The sequence below is a fragment of the Pseudophryne corroboree genome, chromosome 9 (genome assembly GCF_028390025.1).
Source record: "Pseudophryne corroboree isolate aPseCor3 chromosome 9, aPseCor3.hap2, whole genome shotgun sequence".
Lineage (NCBI taxonomy): Eukaryota > Metazoa > Chordata > Amphibia > Anura > Myobatrachidae > Pseudophryne > Pseudophryne corroboree.
This window is the reverse complement of record NC_086452.1, coordinates 228698310-228715469: the sequence shown is the minus strand read 5'-3', so window position 1 is coordinate 228715469 and position 17160 is coordinate 228698310. Positions and strand designations below refer to the sequence as shown.

Sequence of the window (17160 nt, the reverse complement as noted above, 5' to 3'; positions counted from 1 at the left end):
CGCCTCCCCATATTGTTTAGACATAGTAAAAAGGGAGCCAGAGGTGAAGAAAAGCACTGGCTAGTACAGAAAGAACATTGATATACATATGAAGTGACAAAAATGTTTCAGGGTCGGCCATTTTAATTATCCCACTGGCGCCAGTCTAAGGGGGATAAGCCCTCCCCCTCGTATACATACCAAGAGGGAAGTTTATTGTAACAATAGCTCCCTCTGCTGGTAAAAGTATAGAAATGTGAGGATCTCCTGAACAAAATAATTCTACGTTACTATTTATATTTTCAAGGGACTTCAATTATAAAGATCCTGAAGAAAATACAAGGAAGCAAGCGGATACCAACTCTACCATCGTAGCTGAGTAACAGTTGAGGTGTGGGGGTTGCATGTCAGCTGGTGTTTTTACTTTTTTTTTTTTAAATTCATTTAATTTATTTATATATTTTTGGCCTTTTTTTTTTTTTTCTCTATAAGGAGGGGAACAGTACTTCCAGCCGGATCCGATACCTTTGCTTCCGTCATCTCTCACATCCTTTCTCTTCCTAGTTTAAAGGGTGAAAGCGCAGCGAAGTACCCTGTTAGGGGGTTTAAACAACATATCTAAAGCATCAACCAAGACCTGTTATGTTTGTACAAAGTGTAACAAGAAGAGCACGCGGATTGGCAGCTCCGGGGTGTGCGACTCCTGCTTAGACAAGGACGCTCCACCTGGGAGCAGTGCCCTGGCTAGGTCATGGGAAGACAACCATGCAAATAAAATCTCCAGGGAGATGGCAGAATCACGCAAGCAGCAATCGGAATGGGCTGCGGGTTTCTCAAAGACGATGGAGGAATTTCTCATCAGGTTAACGCCGCCCGCACAAGCAGAAACGACTGTGCGCAAGGCTGTTAAAAGACCTCTTCCTATTATACCGGAATCAGAGGAGGAGGAGGATCTTCTCATTGATACGGAGGAAGGTGAGTTAATTGAATCTACCCTAGACACCGATTTTCCAGAAGAGGACACTGCAATTTCGGGTCTTGATTCTTTAATTGATGCGGTAAAGGAGATCTTAAACTTTAAGGTAGAGGAGGTAAAGGAGCCATAGGATTTCGAATTGTTCGAATCCCAAAAACCGCGTTCAGTAGTGTTTCCCATTCCTAAATCTCTCCAATCTCAAATGGAGGAGGCTTGGAAACAACCTGACAAACGCTTTCAATTTACGAAGAGGTTTCAAGTAACTTATCCCCTACCTAAGGGTGTAATGGATAAGTGGGAGACTCCACCAGTAATGGATGCTTCCTTAGGAAGGTTGTCGAAGAAGACAATCTTACCAATACCTAATGTAACGACTTTAAAGGATGCTTCAAATTGTAAGGTTGACACAGCTTTAAAGTCAATTTTTGTAGCAGCAGGTGCAGCACAGAGACCTACGATTGTCTGCGCTTGGGTCAACAAGGCCATGGGAGCATGGTCTGGGCGTATTGTACAGGCTATTGAGGAGGAAAATAGCTTAGAGGAGATTACACAACTGGCGGAACACATTCCAGAATCTGCTGCATACTTGTGTCAAGCCTCAAAGGATATTAGCAAGATAGCATCGCGCATCTCCGCATCGGCTAGACTAATTTTATGGCTCAGAGAATGGCAAGGAGATTCTGACACCAAGAAGGCGGTAGAATCCATCCCCTTTGGGGGTGAGATGCTTTTCGGTCCATAGTTGGACAAGTGGATTTCGCAAGCTACAGCAGGGAAGTCCACCTTTCTACCTACTCCTTATACGAGAGCCACTCCACAGGTTAGGAGAGGTTATTCGGGACCAGCGTTTAATTCATTTAGATCACAGTCCTTTCGAGCCCGAGGAAGAGGTTTCAGTACTCAAATACGTGGGGGCAGAGGTAGAGGCCGCTCACAGGCAGCAACCAGAAAGCAGGATAAACCTTCTGACAAAACTGTGGCATGACAGCCTACCAGCTCACCTGGAGTCCCCCTTGGTGGGCGCACGTCTGGAAGGTTTTCGGGACATCTGGGCCAAAATCTCACCAGAACTTTGGATAAACAACATAATCTCCCAGGGGTACAAACTGGATTTTCAACAGAGGCCTCACAGTCAGTTTTCTCTAACGTCCTAGTGGATGCTGGGGACTCCGAAAGGACCATGGGGAATAGCGGCTCCGCAGGAGACTGGGCACAAAGTAAAAGCTTTAGGACTAGCTGGTGTGCACTGGCTCCTCCCCCTATGACCCTCCTCCAAGCCTCAGTTAAGATTTTGTGCCCGAACGAGAAGGGTGCAATCTAGGTGGCTCTCCTGAGCTGCTTAGAGTAAAAGTTTAAATAGGTTTTTTATTTTCAGTGAGACCTGCTGGCAACAGGCTCACTGCATCGAGGGACTAAGGGGAGAAGAAGCGAACTCACCTGCGTGCAGAGTGGATTGGGCTTCTTAGGCTACTGGACATTAGCTCCAGAGGGACGATCACAGGCCCAGCCATGGATGGGTCCCGGAGCCGCGCCGCCGGCCCCCTTACAGATGCTGAAGCAAGAAGAGGTCCATAAATCGGCGGCAGAAGACTTTCCTGTCTTCATAAGGTAGCGCACAGCACTGCAGCTGTGCGCCATTGCTCTCAGCACACTTCGGTCACTGAGGGTGCAGGGCGCTGGGGGGGGGCGCCCTGGGAAGCAATGAATTTACCTTATTTGGCAAAAAATACATCACATATAGCTCCTGGGCTATATGGATGTATTTAACCCCTGCCAGTTTTCCAGAAAAAAGCGGGAGAAGAGCCCGCCGTGAAGGGGGCGGGGCCTATCTCCTCAGCACACAGCGCCATTTTTCCCACACAGCTCCGCTGGTAGGAAGGCTCCCAGAATCTCCCCTGCATCCTGCAACTACAGAAACAGGGTAAAAAAGAGAGGGGGGCACTTATTTGGCAAAATAACAGATATAAGCAGCTATAAGGGATAGACACTTATTGTAAGGTTGTCCCTATACATATATAGCGCTCTGGTGTGTGCTGGCAAACTCTCCCTCTGTCTCCCCAAGGGGCTAAGTGGGTCCTGTCCTCTATCAGAGCATTCCCTGTGTGTGTGCTGGGTGTCGGTACGTGTGTGTCGACATGTAGGAGGAGGAAAATGATGTGGAGGCGGAGCAATTGCCTATAATGGTGATGTCACCCCCTAGGGGGTCGACACCTGAATGGATGGCCGTAATTAAGGTATTACGTGACAGTGTCGGCACGTTACAGAAAACTGTTGACGTCATGAGACAGCCGGCAGCTCAGTTAGTGCCTGTCCAGGCGTCTCAAACACCGTCAGGGGCTATTAAACGGCCGTTACCTCAGTGGGTCGACACAGACACTGACTCCAGTGTCGACGGTGAAGAAACAAACGTATTTTCCAGTAGGGCCACACGTTACATGATCACGGCAATGAAGGAGGTTTTGCACATCTCTGATACTGCAAGTACCACAAAAAGGGGTATTATGTGGGGTGTGAAAAAACTACCCGTAGTTTTTCCTGAATCAGATGAATTGAATGAAGTGTGTGATGAAGCGTGGGTTACCCCCGACAAAAAACTGCTAATTTCTAAAAAATTATTGGCACTATATCCCTTCCCACCAGAGGTTAGGGCTCGTTGGGAAACACCCCCTAGGGTAGATAAGGCGCTCACACGCTTATCAAAACAAGTGGCATTACCGTCTCCAGAAACGGCCGCCCTTAAGGAGCCAGCAGATAGGAGGCTGGAAAATATTCTTAAAAGTATATACACACATACTGGTGTTATACTGCGACCAGCAATCGCCTCAGCCTGGATGTGCAGTGCTGGGGTGGCTTGGTCGGATTCCCTGACTGAAAATATTGATACCCTGGACAGGGACAATATATTATTGACTATAGAGCATTTAAAGGATGCATTCCTATATATGCGAGATGCACAGAGAGACATTTGCACTCTGGCATCAAGAGTAAGTGCGATGTCCATTTCTGCCAGAAGAGGATTATGGACGCGACAGTGGTCAGGGGATGCGGATTCCAAACGGCATATGGAAGTATTGCCGTATAAAGGGGAGGAATTATTTGGGGTCGGTCTATCGGACCTGGTGGCCACGGCAACGGCTGGGAAATCCACCTTTTTACCCCAAGTCACCTCGCAGCAGAAAAAGATACCGTCTTTTCAGGCTCAGTCCTTTCGTCCCCATAAGGGCAAGCGGGCAAAAGGCCACTCATATCTGCCCCGGGGCAGAGGAAGGGGAAAAAGACTGCAACAGACAGCTTCTTTCCACGAACAGAAGCCCTCCCCCGCTTCTGCCAAGTCCTCAGCATGACGCTGGGGCCTTACAAGCGGACTCAGGCACGGTGGGGGCCCGTCTCAAGAATTTCAGCGCGCAGTGGGCTCACTCGCAAGTGGACCCCTGGATCCTGCAGGTAGTATCTCAGGGGTACAAATTGGAATTCGAGACGTCTCCCCCTCGCCGGTTCCTGAAGTCTGCTTTACCAACGTCTACCCCCGACAGGGAGGCGGTATTGGAAGCCATTCACAAGCTGTATTCCCAGCAAGTGATAATCAAGGTACCCCTCCTACAACAGGGAAAGGGGTATCACTCCACGCTGTTTGTGGTACCGAAGCCGGACGGCTCGGTGAGACCCATTTTAAATCTGAAAGCCTTGAACACTTACATAAAAAGGTTCAAGTTCAAGATGGAGTCACTCAGAGCAGTGATAGCGAACCTGGAAGAAGGGGACTACATGGTGTCTCTGGACATCAAGGATGCTTACCTCCATGTCCCAATTTGCCCTTCTCACCAAGGGTACCTCAGGTTTGTGGTACAGAACTGTCACTATCAGTTTCAGACGCTGCCGTTTGGATTGTCCACGGCACCCCGGGTCTTTACCAAGGTAATGGCCGAAATGATGATTCTTCTTCGAAGAAAAGGCGTCTTAATTATCCCTTACTTGGACGATCTCCTGATAAGGGCACGGTCCAGAGAACAGTTAGAGGTCGGAGTAGCACTATCTCAAATAGTACTACGACAGCACGGATGGATTCTAAATATTCCAAAATCGCAGCTGATTCCGACGACACGTCTGCTGTTCCTAGGGATGATTCTGGACACAGTACAGAAAAAGGTGTTTCTCCCGGAAGAGAAAGCCAGGGAGTTATCCGACCTAGTCAGGAAACTCCTAAGACCAGGCCAGGTGTCAGTGCATCAGTGCACAAGGGTCCTGGGAAAGATGGTGGCTTCTTACGAAGCGATTCCATTCGGCAGATTCCACGCAAGAACTTTTCAGTTGGATCTGCTAGACAAATGGTCCGGATCGCATCTTCAAATGCATCAGCGGATAACCCTGTCTCCAAGGACAAGGGTGTCTCTCCTGTGGTGGTTACAGAGTGCTCATCTCCTAGAGGGCCGCAGATTCGGCATTCAGGATTGGGTCCTGGTGACCACGGATGCCAGCTTGAGAGGCTGGGGAGCAGTCACACAGGGAAAAAATTTCCAGGGCTTGTGGTCAAGCATGGAAACGTCACTTCACATAAATATCCTGGAACTAAGGGCCATTTACAATGCCCTAAGTCAGGCAAGGCCTCTGCTTCAGGGTCAGCCAGTATTGATCCAGTCGAACAACATCACGGCAGTCGCCCACGTAAACAGACAGGGCGGCACAAGAAGCAGGAGGGCAATGACGGAAGTGGCAAGGATTCTTCGCTGGGCGGAAAATCATGTGATAGCACTGTCAGCAGTGTTCATTCCGGGAGTGGACAACTGGGAAGCAGACTTCCTCAGCAGACACGATCTTCACCCGGGGGAGTGGGGACTTCACCCAGAAGTCTTCCACATGATTGTAAACCGTTGGGAAAAACCAAAGGTGGACATGATGGCGTCTCGCCTCAACAAAAAACTGGACAGATATTGCTCCAGGTCAAGGGACCCTCAGGCAATAGCTGTGGATGCTCTGGTAACACCGTGGGTGTACCGGTCAGTGTATGTGTTCCCTCCTCTTCCTCTCATACCAAAAGTACTGAGAATCATAAGAAGGAGAGGAGTAAAGACTATACTCGTGGCTCCGGATTGGCCAAGAAGGACTTGGTACCCGGAAATTCAAGAGATGCTCACGGAAGACCCGTGGCCTCTACCTCTAAGACAGGACCTGCTCCAGCAGGGACCATGTCTGTTCCAAGACTTACCGCGGCTGCGTTTGACGGCATGGCGGTTGAACGCCGGATCCTGAAGGAAAAAGGCATTCCGGATGAAGTCATCCCTACCGTGATCAAAGCCAGGAAGGATGTAACCGTACAACATTATCACCGTATTTGGCGTAAATATGTTGCGTGGTGCGAGGCCAGGAAGGCCCCTACGGAGGAATTTCAACTGGGTCGATTCCTGCATTTCCTGCAAACAGGACTGTCTATGGGCCTCAAATTAGGGTCCATTAAGGTTCAAATTTCGGCCCTGTCGATATTCTTCCAAAAAGAACTAGCTTCTGTTCCTGAAGTTCAGACGTTTGTCAAGGGAGTACTGCATATACAGCCTCCTTTTGTGCCTCCAGTGGCACCTTGGGATCTCAATGTAGTGTTGGGATTCCTAAAATCACATTGGTTTGAACCACTCACCACTGTGGACTTGAAATATCTCACATGGAAAGTGGTAATGCTGTTAGCCCTGGCTTCAGCCAGGCGTGTATCAGAATTGGCGGCTTTATCCTATAAAAGCCCTTACCTAATTTTTCATACGGACAGGGCAGAATTGAGGACTCGTCCTCAATTTCTCCCTAAGGTGGTTTCAGCATTTCACTTAAACCAACCTATTGTGGTGCCTGCCTGCGGCTACTAGGGACTTGGAGGATTCCAAGTTGCTGGACGTAGTCAGGGCCCTGAAAATATATGTTTCCAGGACGGCTGGAGTCAGAAAATCTGACTCGCTGTTTATCCTGTATGCACCCAACAAGCCACAGCCAAAATCTGTAAAAGCCCATTCCACACGGAAAGTGGGCTCATCTTGGGCGGCTGCCCGAGGGGTCTCGGCTTTACAACTTTGCCGAGCAGCTACTTGGTCAGGGGCAAACACGTTTGCTAAATTCTACAAATTTGATACCCTGGCTGAGGAGGACCTGGAGTTCGCTCATTCGGTGCTGCAGAGTCATCCGCACTCTCCCGCCCGTTTGGGAGCTTTGGTATAATCCCCATGGTCCTTTCGGAGTCCCCAGCATCCACTAGGACGTTAGAGAAAATAAGAATTTACTTACCGATAATTCTATTTCTCATAGTCCGTAGTGGATGCTGGGCGCCCATCCCAAGTGCGGATTGTCTGCATTACTTGTACATAGTCATTGTTACAAAAATCGGGTTATTGTTGTTGTGAGCCATCTTTTCAGAGGCTCCTTCTGTTATCATGCAGTGTTCAGATCACAAGTTGTACGGTGTGATTGGTGTGGCTGGTATGAGTCTTACCCGGGATTCAAAATCCTTCCTTATTGTGTACGCTCGTCCGGGCACAGTATCCTAACTGAGGCTTGGAGGAGGGTCATAGGGGGAGGAGCCAGTGCACACCAGCTAGTCCTAAAGCTTTTACTTTGTGCCCAGTCTCCTGCGGAGCCGCTATTCCCCATGGTCCTTTCAGAGTCCCCAGCATCCACTACGGACTATGAGAAATAGAATTATCGGTAAGTAAATTCTTATTTTTTACAACGGGATTGCCTTGGTGCCCTCAGAAAGCAAAAGCACTACTGACAGCAATTCAAAAATTGCTACGGTCAGAGGTCATTATTCCAGTTCCCGCCTCTCAGAGAAATGGGTTTCTATTCCAATATTTTTGTAGTGCCAAAGCCAGACGGGACGGTCAGACCGATACTCAATTTAAAAGCTTTAAACCAGTTTTTAAGGGTCTACAAATTCAAGATGGAATCAATCCAGTCGGTCATTGCAGGCTTAGAACAAAGCGAGTTCATGGTATCCATGGACATAAAGGATGCATAGCTGCATATCCCAATCTGGGCTCCTCACCAGGCTTATTTAAGGTTCGCGCTGGTGACGGCTCACTACCAATTCAGGGCCTTGACATTTGGTCCATCATCAGCCCCATGAATCTTTACGAAGATTATGGCTATCATGGTTGCAGAATTGAGACTGTTGAGGGTCACAATTATACCTTATCTAGACGATCTATTGATCAAGGCATCCTCTTGGGAACAGTTGATCAAGAATGTTCAAACATCTCATCAATTTCTCATTCAACATGGGTGGATTGTGAATTTCCAGAAATCCAACCTCATGCCAACTCAACGGATTAAATTCCTCGGTCTCATTTTGGACACGGTACAATTGAGAGTATTCCTACCAGAGAACAAGGTCCAGGACCTACAGAGATTAGTGACTCATGTACTGAGGACACAAACGGTGTGTGCAACTTCTCGGGAAGATGGTAGCGTCGTTTGAAGCTCTCCAATACGGCAGACTACATTCCAGACCATTCCAGATGAACTTCATTACTCAGGGAGCAGGGTCACACTGGCTCCTGCAACGAAGAATCCGACTTCCACCAAAGATACGGATCTCCTTAATCTGGTGGTCGCTACACAAAACCCTTGCAGCAGGAAAGAGATTCGGCATTTGGGATTGGAGGATCCTGACAACGGACGCCAGTCTCAGAGGTTGGGGTGCTGTCTTAGAGGAGCATCAGTTTCAGGGCAGATGGACGCTTCTGGAGAGCAGCCTACCCATAAACATTCTCGGACTAGGAGCAGTTTACAATGTGCTTCTCTTAGTCGAAGACCTAGTCTGGGGTCAACACGTAAAGATACAGTCGGACAATGTCACGACAACGGCTTACATAAACCGTCAAGGAGGAACAAAGAGCAGGATGGTGTTAAAGGAAGCCACAAAGATCCTGTTGTGAGCAGAAAGGCGAAACATCATCCTCTCGGCAGTGTTCATTCCAGGTGTGGAGTACTGGGAAGCAGATTATCTCAGTCGCCAGGACATGCATCCGGGAGAGTGGTGCCTACATTCACGGATTTTCGACATGGTGGTGAGGAGATGGGGTCTACATCAAGTGGACCTAATGGCGTCTCGGCACAACCATCAGCTGCCCAGATATGTGTCCAGGACAAGAGATCCAGCAGCAGAAGGAGTGGACGCATTAACAATTCCTTGGTGTTACAGGAGGGTTTACATTTTTCCACCTTTCCCACTCATACCCAGGGTTCTGAAAAGGGTGAAATGAGAACGAGTGTGGGCAATTCTAATCGCACCAGATTGGCCCCGCAGGAGTTGGTACTCAGACCTGCGGGGGTTACTAGCGGAAGATCCTTGGCGGTTACCTCAGAGAGAGGACCTGCTGTCTCAGGGACCGTTCCTACACCCAGACCTGAACAGGCTGCGTTTAATGGCGTGGCTATTGAAACCCGGATCTTAAGAAACAGAGGGATACCAAAAGCAGCCATTCCTACGATGATTGCCGATAGGAAGCCGGTTACAGCCGTGCACTACTACAGGATTTGGAAGAAGTACATGGACTGGTGTCGGGAACGTGGGTGGAATTCGACGAACTTCCACTTATCCAGACTTCTACTTTTCCTTCAGGCCGGTCTAGATGTAGGACTGAGGCTGGGCTCTCTGAAGGTTCAAATTTCGGCTCTCCATCCTATTTCAACAGTGGTTAGCATCGTTACCAGAGGTTCAAACCTTTTTTACAGGGTGTCCTGAGGATACAACCCCCTTTTCGTCCTCCCACTGCGCCATGGGACTTAAATTTGGTGTTGGAATTTTTGAGATCACCAACTTTTGAGCCGTTAGCAAGCACAGACCTGAAATATCTCTCTTGGAAGGTCATGTTATTGCTTGCCTTGGCTTCGGCCAGGAGGGTTTCTGAGTTGGGAGCCTTATCGTGTAAGAGTCCATTTTAAATTTTTCATGAGGATAGGGCAGAACTCCGTACAAGAGCAGATTTTCTTCCTAAGGTTGTTTCTGGGTTTCACGTAAACACCAGCCAATTGTGGTACCATCGTTCCCAGGAACTTGCAGATGGAGACGTGTCCTTGGATGTTGTCCGAGCTTTACGGGTATTCTTACAAGTTACGTCGTCCTTCAGAAAGTCGGACCATTTGTCTGTTCTTTATGATGGGCCAAAGAAGGGTTGGCCAGCATCTAAGCAGTCTTTGTCTAGATGGATTAGACTTGCCATTCGGCAAGCTTATATTTCCTGTGGCAAACAGGTTCCGGTTCAGACGGGTGCTCATACCACCAGATCAGTGGGTGCCTCATGGGCGGCTGCCAGAGGTGTTTCCACTACTCAACTTTGCAGAGCGGCAAAGTGGTCCTCAGCCCACACGCTCGCGAAATTTTACAAGTTTGATACCTTTGCTTCCGGAGACTCTCTAAGTTCGGACGCTTAGTTTTGCAGGCCACCGACAGCACTCCCTCCCTCGGGGATAACTTATAACCCTACTGTATAAGACTCCAGTGTCCCCTAGTGGATGAAAGAGAAAAGAGGATTTTGGTACTTACCGATAAATCCATTTCTCTGAATCCTCTAGGGGACACTGGACGCCTGCCTCGGTGCTGTCAACCTGCTGTGTTCAAAGTTCTTGTTCAAACAGTTCGTGCAAACAGCGTTGGTTTTTCTGTTAAGAGTTTCTTGGATGCTGTTTGATATGTTGTACGGTTCGGTTCCTCGCCATGTGCTACAGTATCAAGTCCTATTCTCTCAGTCAAATTTTCCAAACTGGGGAAGGAGGGATGGGAAGGGGGAGGAGCCGGCTTTGCAGACAATGCTAATTTTTAGATTGTGCCACACCTCTGGTTGCAAGCTTCACACCCCTACTGTATAAGACTCCAGTGTCCCCTACAGGATGAAAGAGAAATGGATTTATCGGTAAGTACCAAAATCCTCTTTTTGCAAGCTAAATAAATGGTTAAGAGCAAGCATATATGATGTAAGCCTAGGTTATAGCAGAGGCATATGCTGCAGATGTGAAGCTTTACCTATCTAGATCACAAAGTTTAAACTAAAAGATGTTTAGATGGAATCTTGAATATAGAGGTCATGTACATATCACATCTTGTGGAAAAGCAGCTTGGGTAAACTAGTAGGCTCCCTTGTGCACCTAGTCTTGCAGAACTGTGCCGTAATGACATTGGTAGAACAAGAGTATTGTATTCCAGGTGTTTCTGGTCATGCACGCTGGATTTCTGAAATGGACATCAGATCTGCATAAGCTTAGGAATGGAGGTCTTTGGGTCTCATCATATAATTTTAATGTGACCTGCTTGTAATTCCATGTTACAGTTATGCAAAGCAGCAATTTAATAAAATATTTTACACAAACAATTGAAACGTATGATAAATGCAGTCTTGATGTCCGCTCACTCATTAATAGGAAACTTAATTGGGTTGTTGGAGTGATTCTAATGTGGCAGAATTGCTGAACTTGACGTTTCCATTGTTGCTCAGTACGCCTAGGGAACCATATCACCTGTACATTACAGAATAGCGACTTTGTTCTACTACTTGCTACTAGTTTTCTTAGGTGATACAGTGAATTGTCCATTGTCTCCTTATGCCCCTACCTGCACATTACATTATAAATGCTCTATAGATAGATAGATTCAGCTCATCGTTTTCCTTATACTGTTTGAAAGGTGCCCGGCCACGGTTAAGTAGACGTCACAGCATGGAGAACCTGGAACTCGTTAAATTAATGCCAGATAAGGTGAGTGACCTAAACTTCTACATTTCTCTATCGTCCTAGTGGATGCTGGGGTTCCTGAAAGGACCATGGGGAATAGCGGCTCCGCAGGAGACAGGGCACAAAAAGTAAAGCTTTTCCAGATCAGGTGGTGTGCACTGGCTCCTCCCCCCATGACCCTCCTCCAGACTCCAGTTAGATTTTTGTGCCCGGCCGAGAAGGGTGCAATCTAGGTGGCTCTCCTAAAGAGCTGCTTAGAAAAAGTTTAGCTAGGTTTTTTATTTTACAGTGATTCCTGCTGGCAACAGGATCACTGCAGCGAGGGACTGAGGGGAGAAGGAGTCAACTCACCTGCGTGCAGGATGGATTGGCTTCTTGGCTACTGGACATCAAGCTCCAGAGGGACGATCACAGGTACAGCCTGGATGGTCACCGGAGCCGCGCCGCCGGCCCCCTTGCAGATGCTGAAGTCAGAAGAGGTCCAGAATCGGCGGCTGAAGACTCCTACAGTCTTCTAAAGGTAGCGCACAGCACTGCAGCTGTGCGCCATTTTCCTCTCAGCACACTTCACACGCGGTCACTGAGGGTGCAGGGCGCTGGGGGGGGGGCGCCCTGGGAGGCAAATGTAACCTATATAAAGGCTAAAAATACCTCACATATAGCCCCTAGAGGCTATATGGAGATATTTAACCCCTGCCTGATTTCTCTAAATAGCGGGAGACGAGCCCGCCAGAAAAGGGGCGGGGCCTATCTCCTCAGCACACGGCGCCATTTCCTCTCACAGCTCCGCTGGTCAGGACGGCTCCCAAGTCTCTCCCCTGCACTGCACTACAGAAACAGGGTAAAACAGAGAGGGGGGGGCAAATTTATGGCGATATTTTGATATAACAAAGCAGCTATAAGGGAGCACTTATTATAAGGCTATCCCTGATATATATATAGCGCTTTTGGTGTGTGCTGGCAAACTCTCCCTCTGTCTCCCCAAAGGGCTAGTGGGTCCTGTCTTCGTTAGGAGCATTCCCTGTGTGTCTGCTGTGTGTCGGTACGTGTGTGTCGACATGTATGAGGACGATATTGGTGTGGAGGCGGAGCAATTGCCAAATATGAGGATGTCACCCCCTAGGGAGTCGACACCAGAATGGATGCCTTTATTTATGGAACTACGGGATAGTGTCAACACGCTAAAGCAGTCGTTTGACGACATGAGGCGGCCGGACAATCAATTAGTGCCTGTCCAGGCGACTCAAACACCGTCAGGGGCTGTGAAACGCCCTTTGCCTCAGTCGGTCGACACAGACCCAGACGCAGGCACTGACTCCAGTGGTGACGGTGACGAATCAACCGTATTTTCCAGTAGGGCCACACGTTATATGATTTTGGCAATGAAGGAGGCGTTACATTTAGCTGATACTACAGGTACCACTAAACAGGGTATTATGTGGGGTGTGAAAAAACTACCTATAGTTTTTCCTGAATCAGAAGAATTAAATGACGTGTGTAATGAAGCGTGGGTTGCCCCTGATAAAAAGCTGATAATTTCAAAGAAATTATTGGCATTATACCCTTTCCCGCCAGAGGTTAGGGAGCGCTGGGAAACACCTCCTAGGGTGGACAAGGCGCTAACACGCTTATCTAAACAAGTGGCGTTACCCTCTCCTGAGACGGCCGCACTTAAAGATCCATCAGATAGGAGGATGGAAAATATCCAAAAAAGTATATACACACATGCAGGTGTTATACTACGACCAGCTGTAGCGACTGCCTGGATGGGCAGTGCTGGGGTAGTTTGGTCAGAGTCCCTGATTGAAAATATTGATACCCTGGACAGGGACAATATTTTACTGTCGTTAGAACAAATAAAGGATGCATTTCTTTATATGCGTGATGCACAGAGGGATATCTGCACACTGGCATCACGGGTAAGTGCTATGTCCATTTCGGCCAGAAGAGCTTTATGGACGCGACAGTGGACAGGCGATGCGGATTCAAAACGGCATATGGAAGTTTTGCCGTATAAAGGGGAGGAGTTATTTGGAGTCGGTCTATCAGATTTGGTGGCCACGGCTACAGCCGGGAAATCCACCTTTCTACCTCAAGTCACTCCCCAACAGAAAAAGGCACCGACTTTTCAACCGCAGCCCTTTCGTTCCTTTAAAAATAAGAGAGCAAAGGGCTATTCATATCTGCCACGAGGCAGAGGTCGAGGGAAGAGACAGCAACACGCAGCTCCTTCCCAGGAACAGAAGCCCTCCCCGGCTTCTACAAAAGCCTCAGCATGACGCTGGGGCTTCTCAAGCGGACTCGGGGACGGTGGGCGGTCGTCTCAAAAATTACAGCGCGCAGTGGGCTCACTCGCAGGTAGATCCCTGGATCCTGCAGATAATATCTCAAGGGTACAGGTTGGAATTAGAGACAGATCCACCTCGCCGTTTCCTGAAGTCTGCTTTACCAACGTCCCCCTCCGAAAGGGAGACGGTTTTGGAAGCCATTCACAAGCTGTACTCTCAGCAGGTGATAGTCAAGGTACCTCTTCTACAACAAGGGAAGGGGTATTATTCCACTCTTTTTGTGGTACCGAAGCCGGATGGCTCGGTAAGGCCTATTCTAAATCTGAAGTCCTTGAACCTGTACATAAAGAAGTTCAAGTTCAAGATGGAGTCACTCAGAGCAGTGATAGCGAACCTGGAAGAGGGGGACTTTATGGTATCCTTGGACATCAAGGATGCGTATCTCCACGTTCCAATTTACCCCTCACACCAGGGGTACCTCAGGTTCGTTGTACAAAACTGTCACTATCAGTTTCAGACGCTGCCGTTCGGATTGTCCACGGCACCTCGGATCTTTACAAAGGTAATGGCCGAGATGATGATTCTTCTTCGAAGAAAAGGCATATTAATTATCCCATACTTGGACGATCTCCTAATAAGGGCAAGGTCCAGAGAACAGCTAGAGATGGGATTAGCACTGTCTCAAGAAGTGCTAAAACAGCACGGGTGGATTCTGAATATTCCAAAATCCCAGTTAATGCCGACAACTCGTCTGCTGTTCCTAGGGATGATTCTGGACACGGTTCAGAAAAAGGTTTTTCTCCCGGAGGAAAAAGCCAAGGAGTTATCCGAGCTTGTCAGGAACCTCCTAAAACCAGGAAAGGTGTCTGTACATCAATGCACAAGAGTCCTGGGAAAAATGGTGGCTTCTTACGAAGCAATTCCATTCGGCAGATTCCACGCAAGAATTTTCCAAAGGGATCTGTTGGACAAATGGTCAGGGTCGCATCTTCAGATGCACCTACGGATAACCCTGTCTCCAAGGACAAGGGTGTCTCTTCTGTGGTGGTTGCAGAGTCCTCATCTATTGGAGGGCCGCAGATTCGGCATACAGGATTGGATCCTGGTGACCACGGACGCCAGCCTGAGAGGCTGGGGAGCAGTCACACAAGGAAGAAACTTCCAGGGAGTATGGACGAGTCTGGAAACGTCTCTTCACATAAACATTCTGGAACTAAGAGCAATATACAATGCTCTAAGCCAGGCAGAACCTCTGCTTCAGGGAAAACCGGTGTTGATCCAGTCGGACAACATCACGGCAGTCGCCCATGTGAACAGACAGGGCGGCACAAGAAGCAGGAGTGCAATGGCAGAAGCTGCAAGGATTCTTCGCTGGGCAGAGAATCATGTGATAGCACTGTCAGCAGTGTTCATCCCGGGAGTGGACAACTGGGAAGCAGACTTCCTCAGCAGACACGATCTTCACCCGGGAGAGTGGGGACTTCATCCAGAAGTCTTCCACATGCTGGTAACCCGTTGGGAATGACCAATGGTGGACATGATGGCGTCTCGCCTCAACAAAAAACTGGACAGGTATTGCGCCAGGTCAAGAGATCCGCAGGCAATAGCTGTGGACGCGCTGGTAACGCCTTGGGTGTACCAGTCGGTGTATGTGTTTCCTCCTCTGCCTCTCATACCAAAAGTATTGAGAATTATACGGCAAAGAGGCGTAAGAACGATACTAGTGGTTCCGGATTGGCCAAGAAGGACTTGGTACCCGGAACTTCAAGAGATGATCACGGAAGATCCGTGGCCTCTACCTCTAAGGAGGGACTTGCTTCAGCAGGGTCCCTGTCTGTTTCAAGACTTACCGCGGCTGCGTTTGACGGCATGGCGGTTGAACGCCGGATCCTAAAGGAAAAAGGCATGCCGGAAGAAGTCATTCCTACTTTGATTAAAGCAAGGAAGGAAGTAACCGTGCAACATTATCACCGAATTTGGCGAAAATATGTTGCGTGGTGCGAAGATCGGAGTGCTCCGACGGAGGAATTTCAACTGGGTCGATTCCTACATTTCCTGCAATCAGGATTGTCTATGGGTCTCAAATTGGGATCTATTAAGGTTCAAATTTCGGCCCTGTCGATTTTCTTTCAAAAAGAATTGGCTTCAGTCCCTGAAGTCCAGACCTTTGTTAAGGGAGTGCTGCATATACAGCCTCCTGTGGTGCCTCCAGTGGCACCGTGGGATCTCAATGTGGTTTTGGACTTTCTAAAATCTCATTGGTTTGAACCACTAAAAAAGGTGGATTTGAAATATCTCACTTGGAAAGTGACCATGCTTCTAGCCCTGGCTTCTGCCAGGAGAGTATCAGAATTGGCAGCTTTATCTTACAAAAGCCCATATCTGATTTTCCATTCGGACAGGGCAGAACTGCGGACTCGTCCGCATTTTCTCCCTAAGGTGGTGTCAGCATTTCATCTGAACCAGCCTATTGTAGTGCCTGCGGCTACAAGTGACTTGGAGGACTCCAAGTTACTGGACGTTGTCAGAGCATTAAAAATATATATTGCAAGGACAGCTGGAGTCAGAAAATCTGACTCGTTGTTTATATTGTATGCACCCAACAAGATGGGTGCTCCTGCGTCTAAGCAGACGATTGCTCGTTGGATCTGTAGCACAATCCAACTTGCACATTCTGTGGCAGGCCTGCCACAGCCTAAATCTGTAAAGGCCCACTCCACAAGGAAGGTGGGCTCATCTTGGGCGGCTGCCCGAGGGGTCTCGGCATTACAACTTTGCCGAGCAGCTACGTGGTCAGGGGAGAACACGTTTGTAAAATTTTACAAATTTGATACTCTGGCTAAGGAGGACCTGGAGTTCTCTCATTCGGTGCTGCAGAGTCATCCGCACTCTCCCGCCCGTTTGGGAGCTTTGGTATAATCCCCATGGTCCTTTCAGGAACCCCAGCATCCACTAGGACGATAGAGAAAATAAGATTTTACTTACCGATAAATCTATTTCTCGGAGTCCGTAGTGGATGCTGGGCGCCCATCCCAAGTGCGGATTATCTGCATAAATTGTACATAGTTATTGTTAACTAATTCGGGTTATTGTTGAAGGAAGCCATCTTTCAGAGGCTCCGCTGTTATCATACTGTTAACTGGGTTTAGATCACAGGTTGTACGGTGTGATTGGTGTGGCTGGTATGAGTCTTACCCGGGATTCAAAATCCTCCCT

General features: G+C 48.4%; 1 protein-coding gene across 3 annotated transcripts in view; it reads left to right on the top strand.

Annotated features, from left to right (window-relative positions):
* GPSM2 (G protein signaling modulator 2) overlaps positions 1–17160 on the top strand; it is a 287348-nt gene that overhangs the window by 230857 nt on the left and 39331 nt on the right. For all 3 annotated transcript variants that reach the window (XM_063940157.1, XM_063940156.1, XM_063940158.1), the window contains one exon: positions 11610–11680. In XM_063940157.1, the coding sequence (XP_063796227.1) occupies positions 11610–11680 (71 nt within the window). The remainder of the gene's footprint in view (positions 1–11609; positions 11681–17160) is intronic.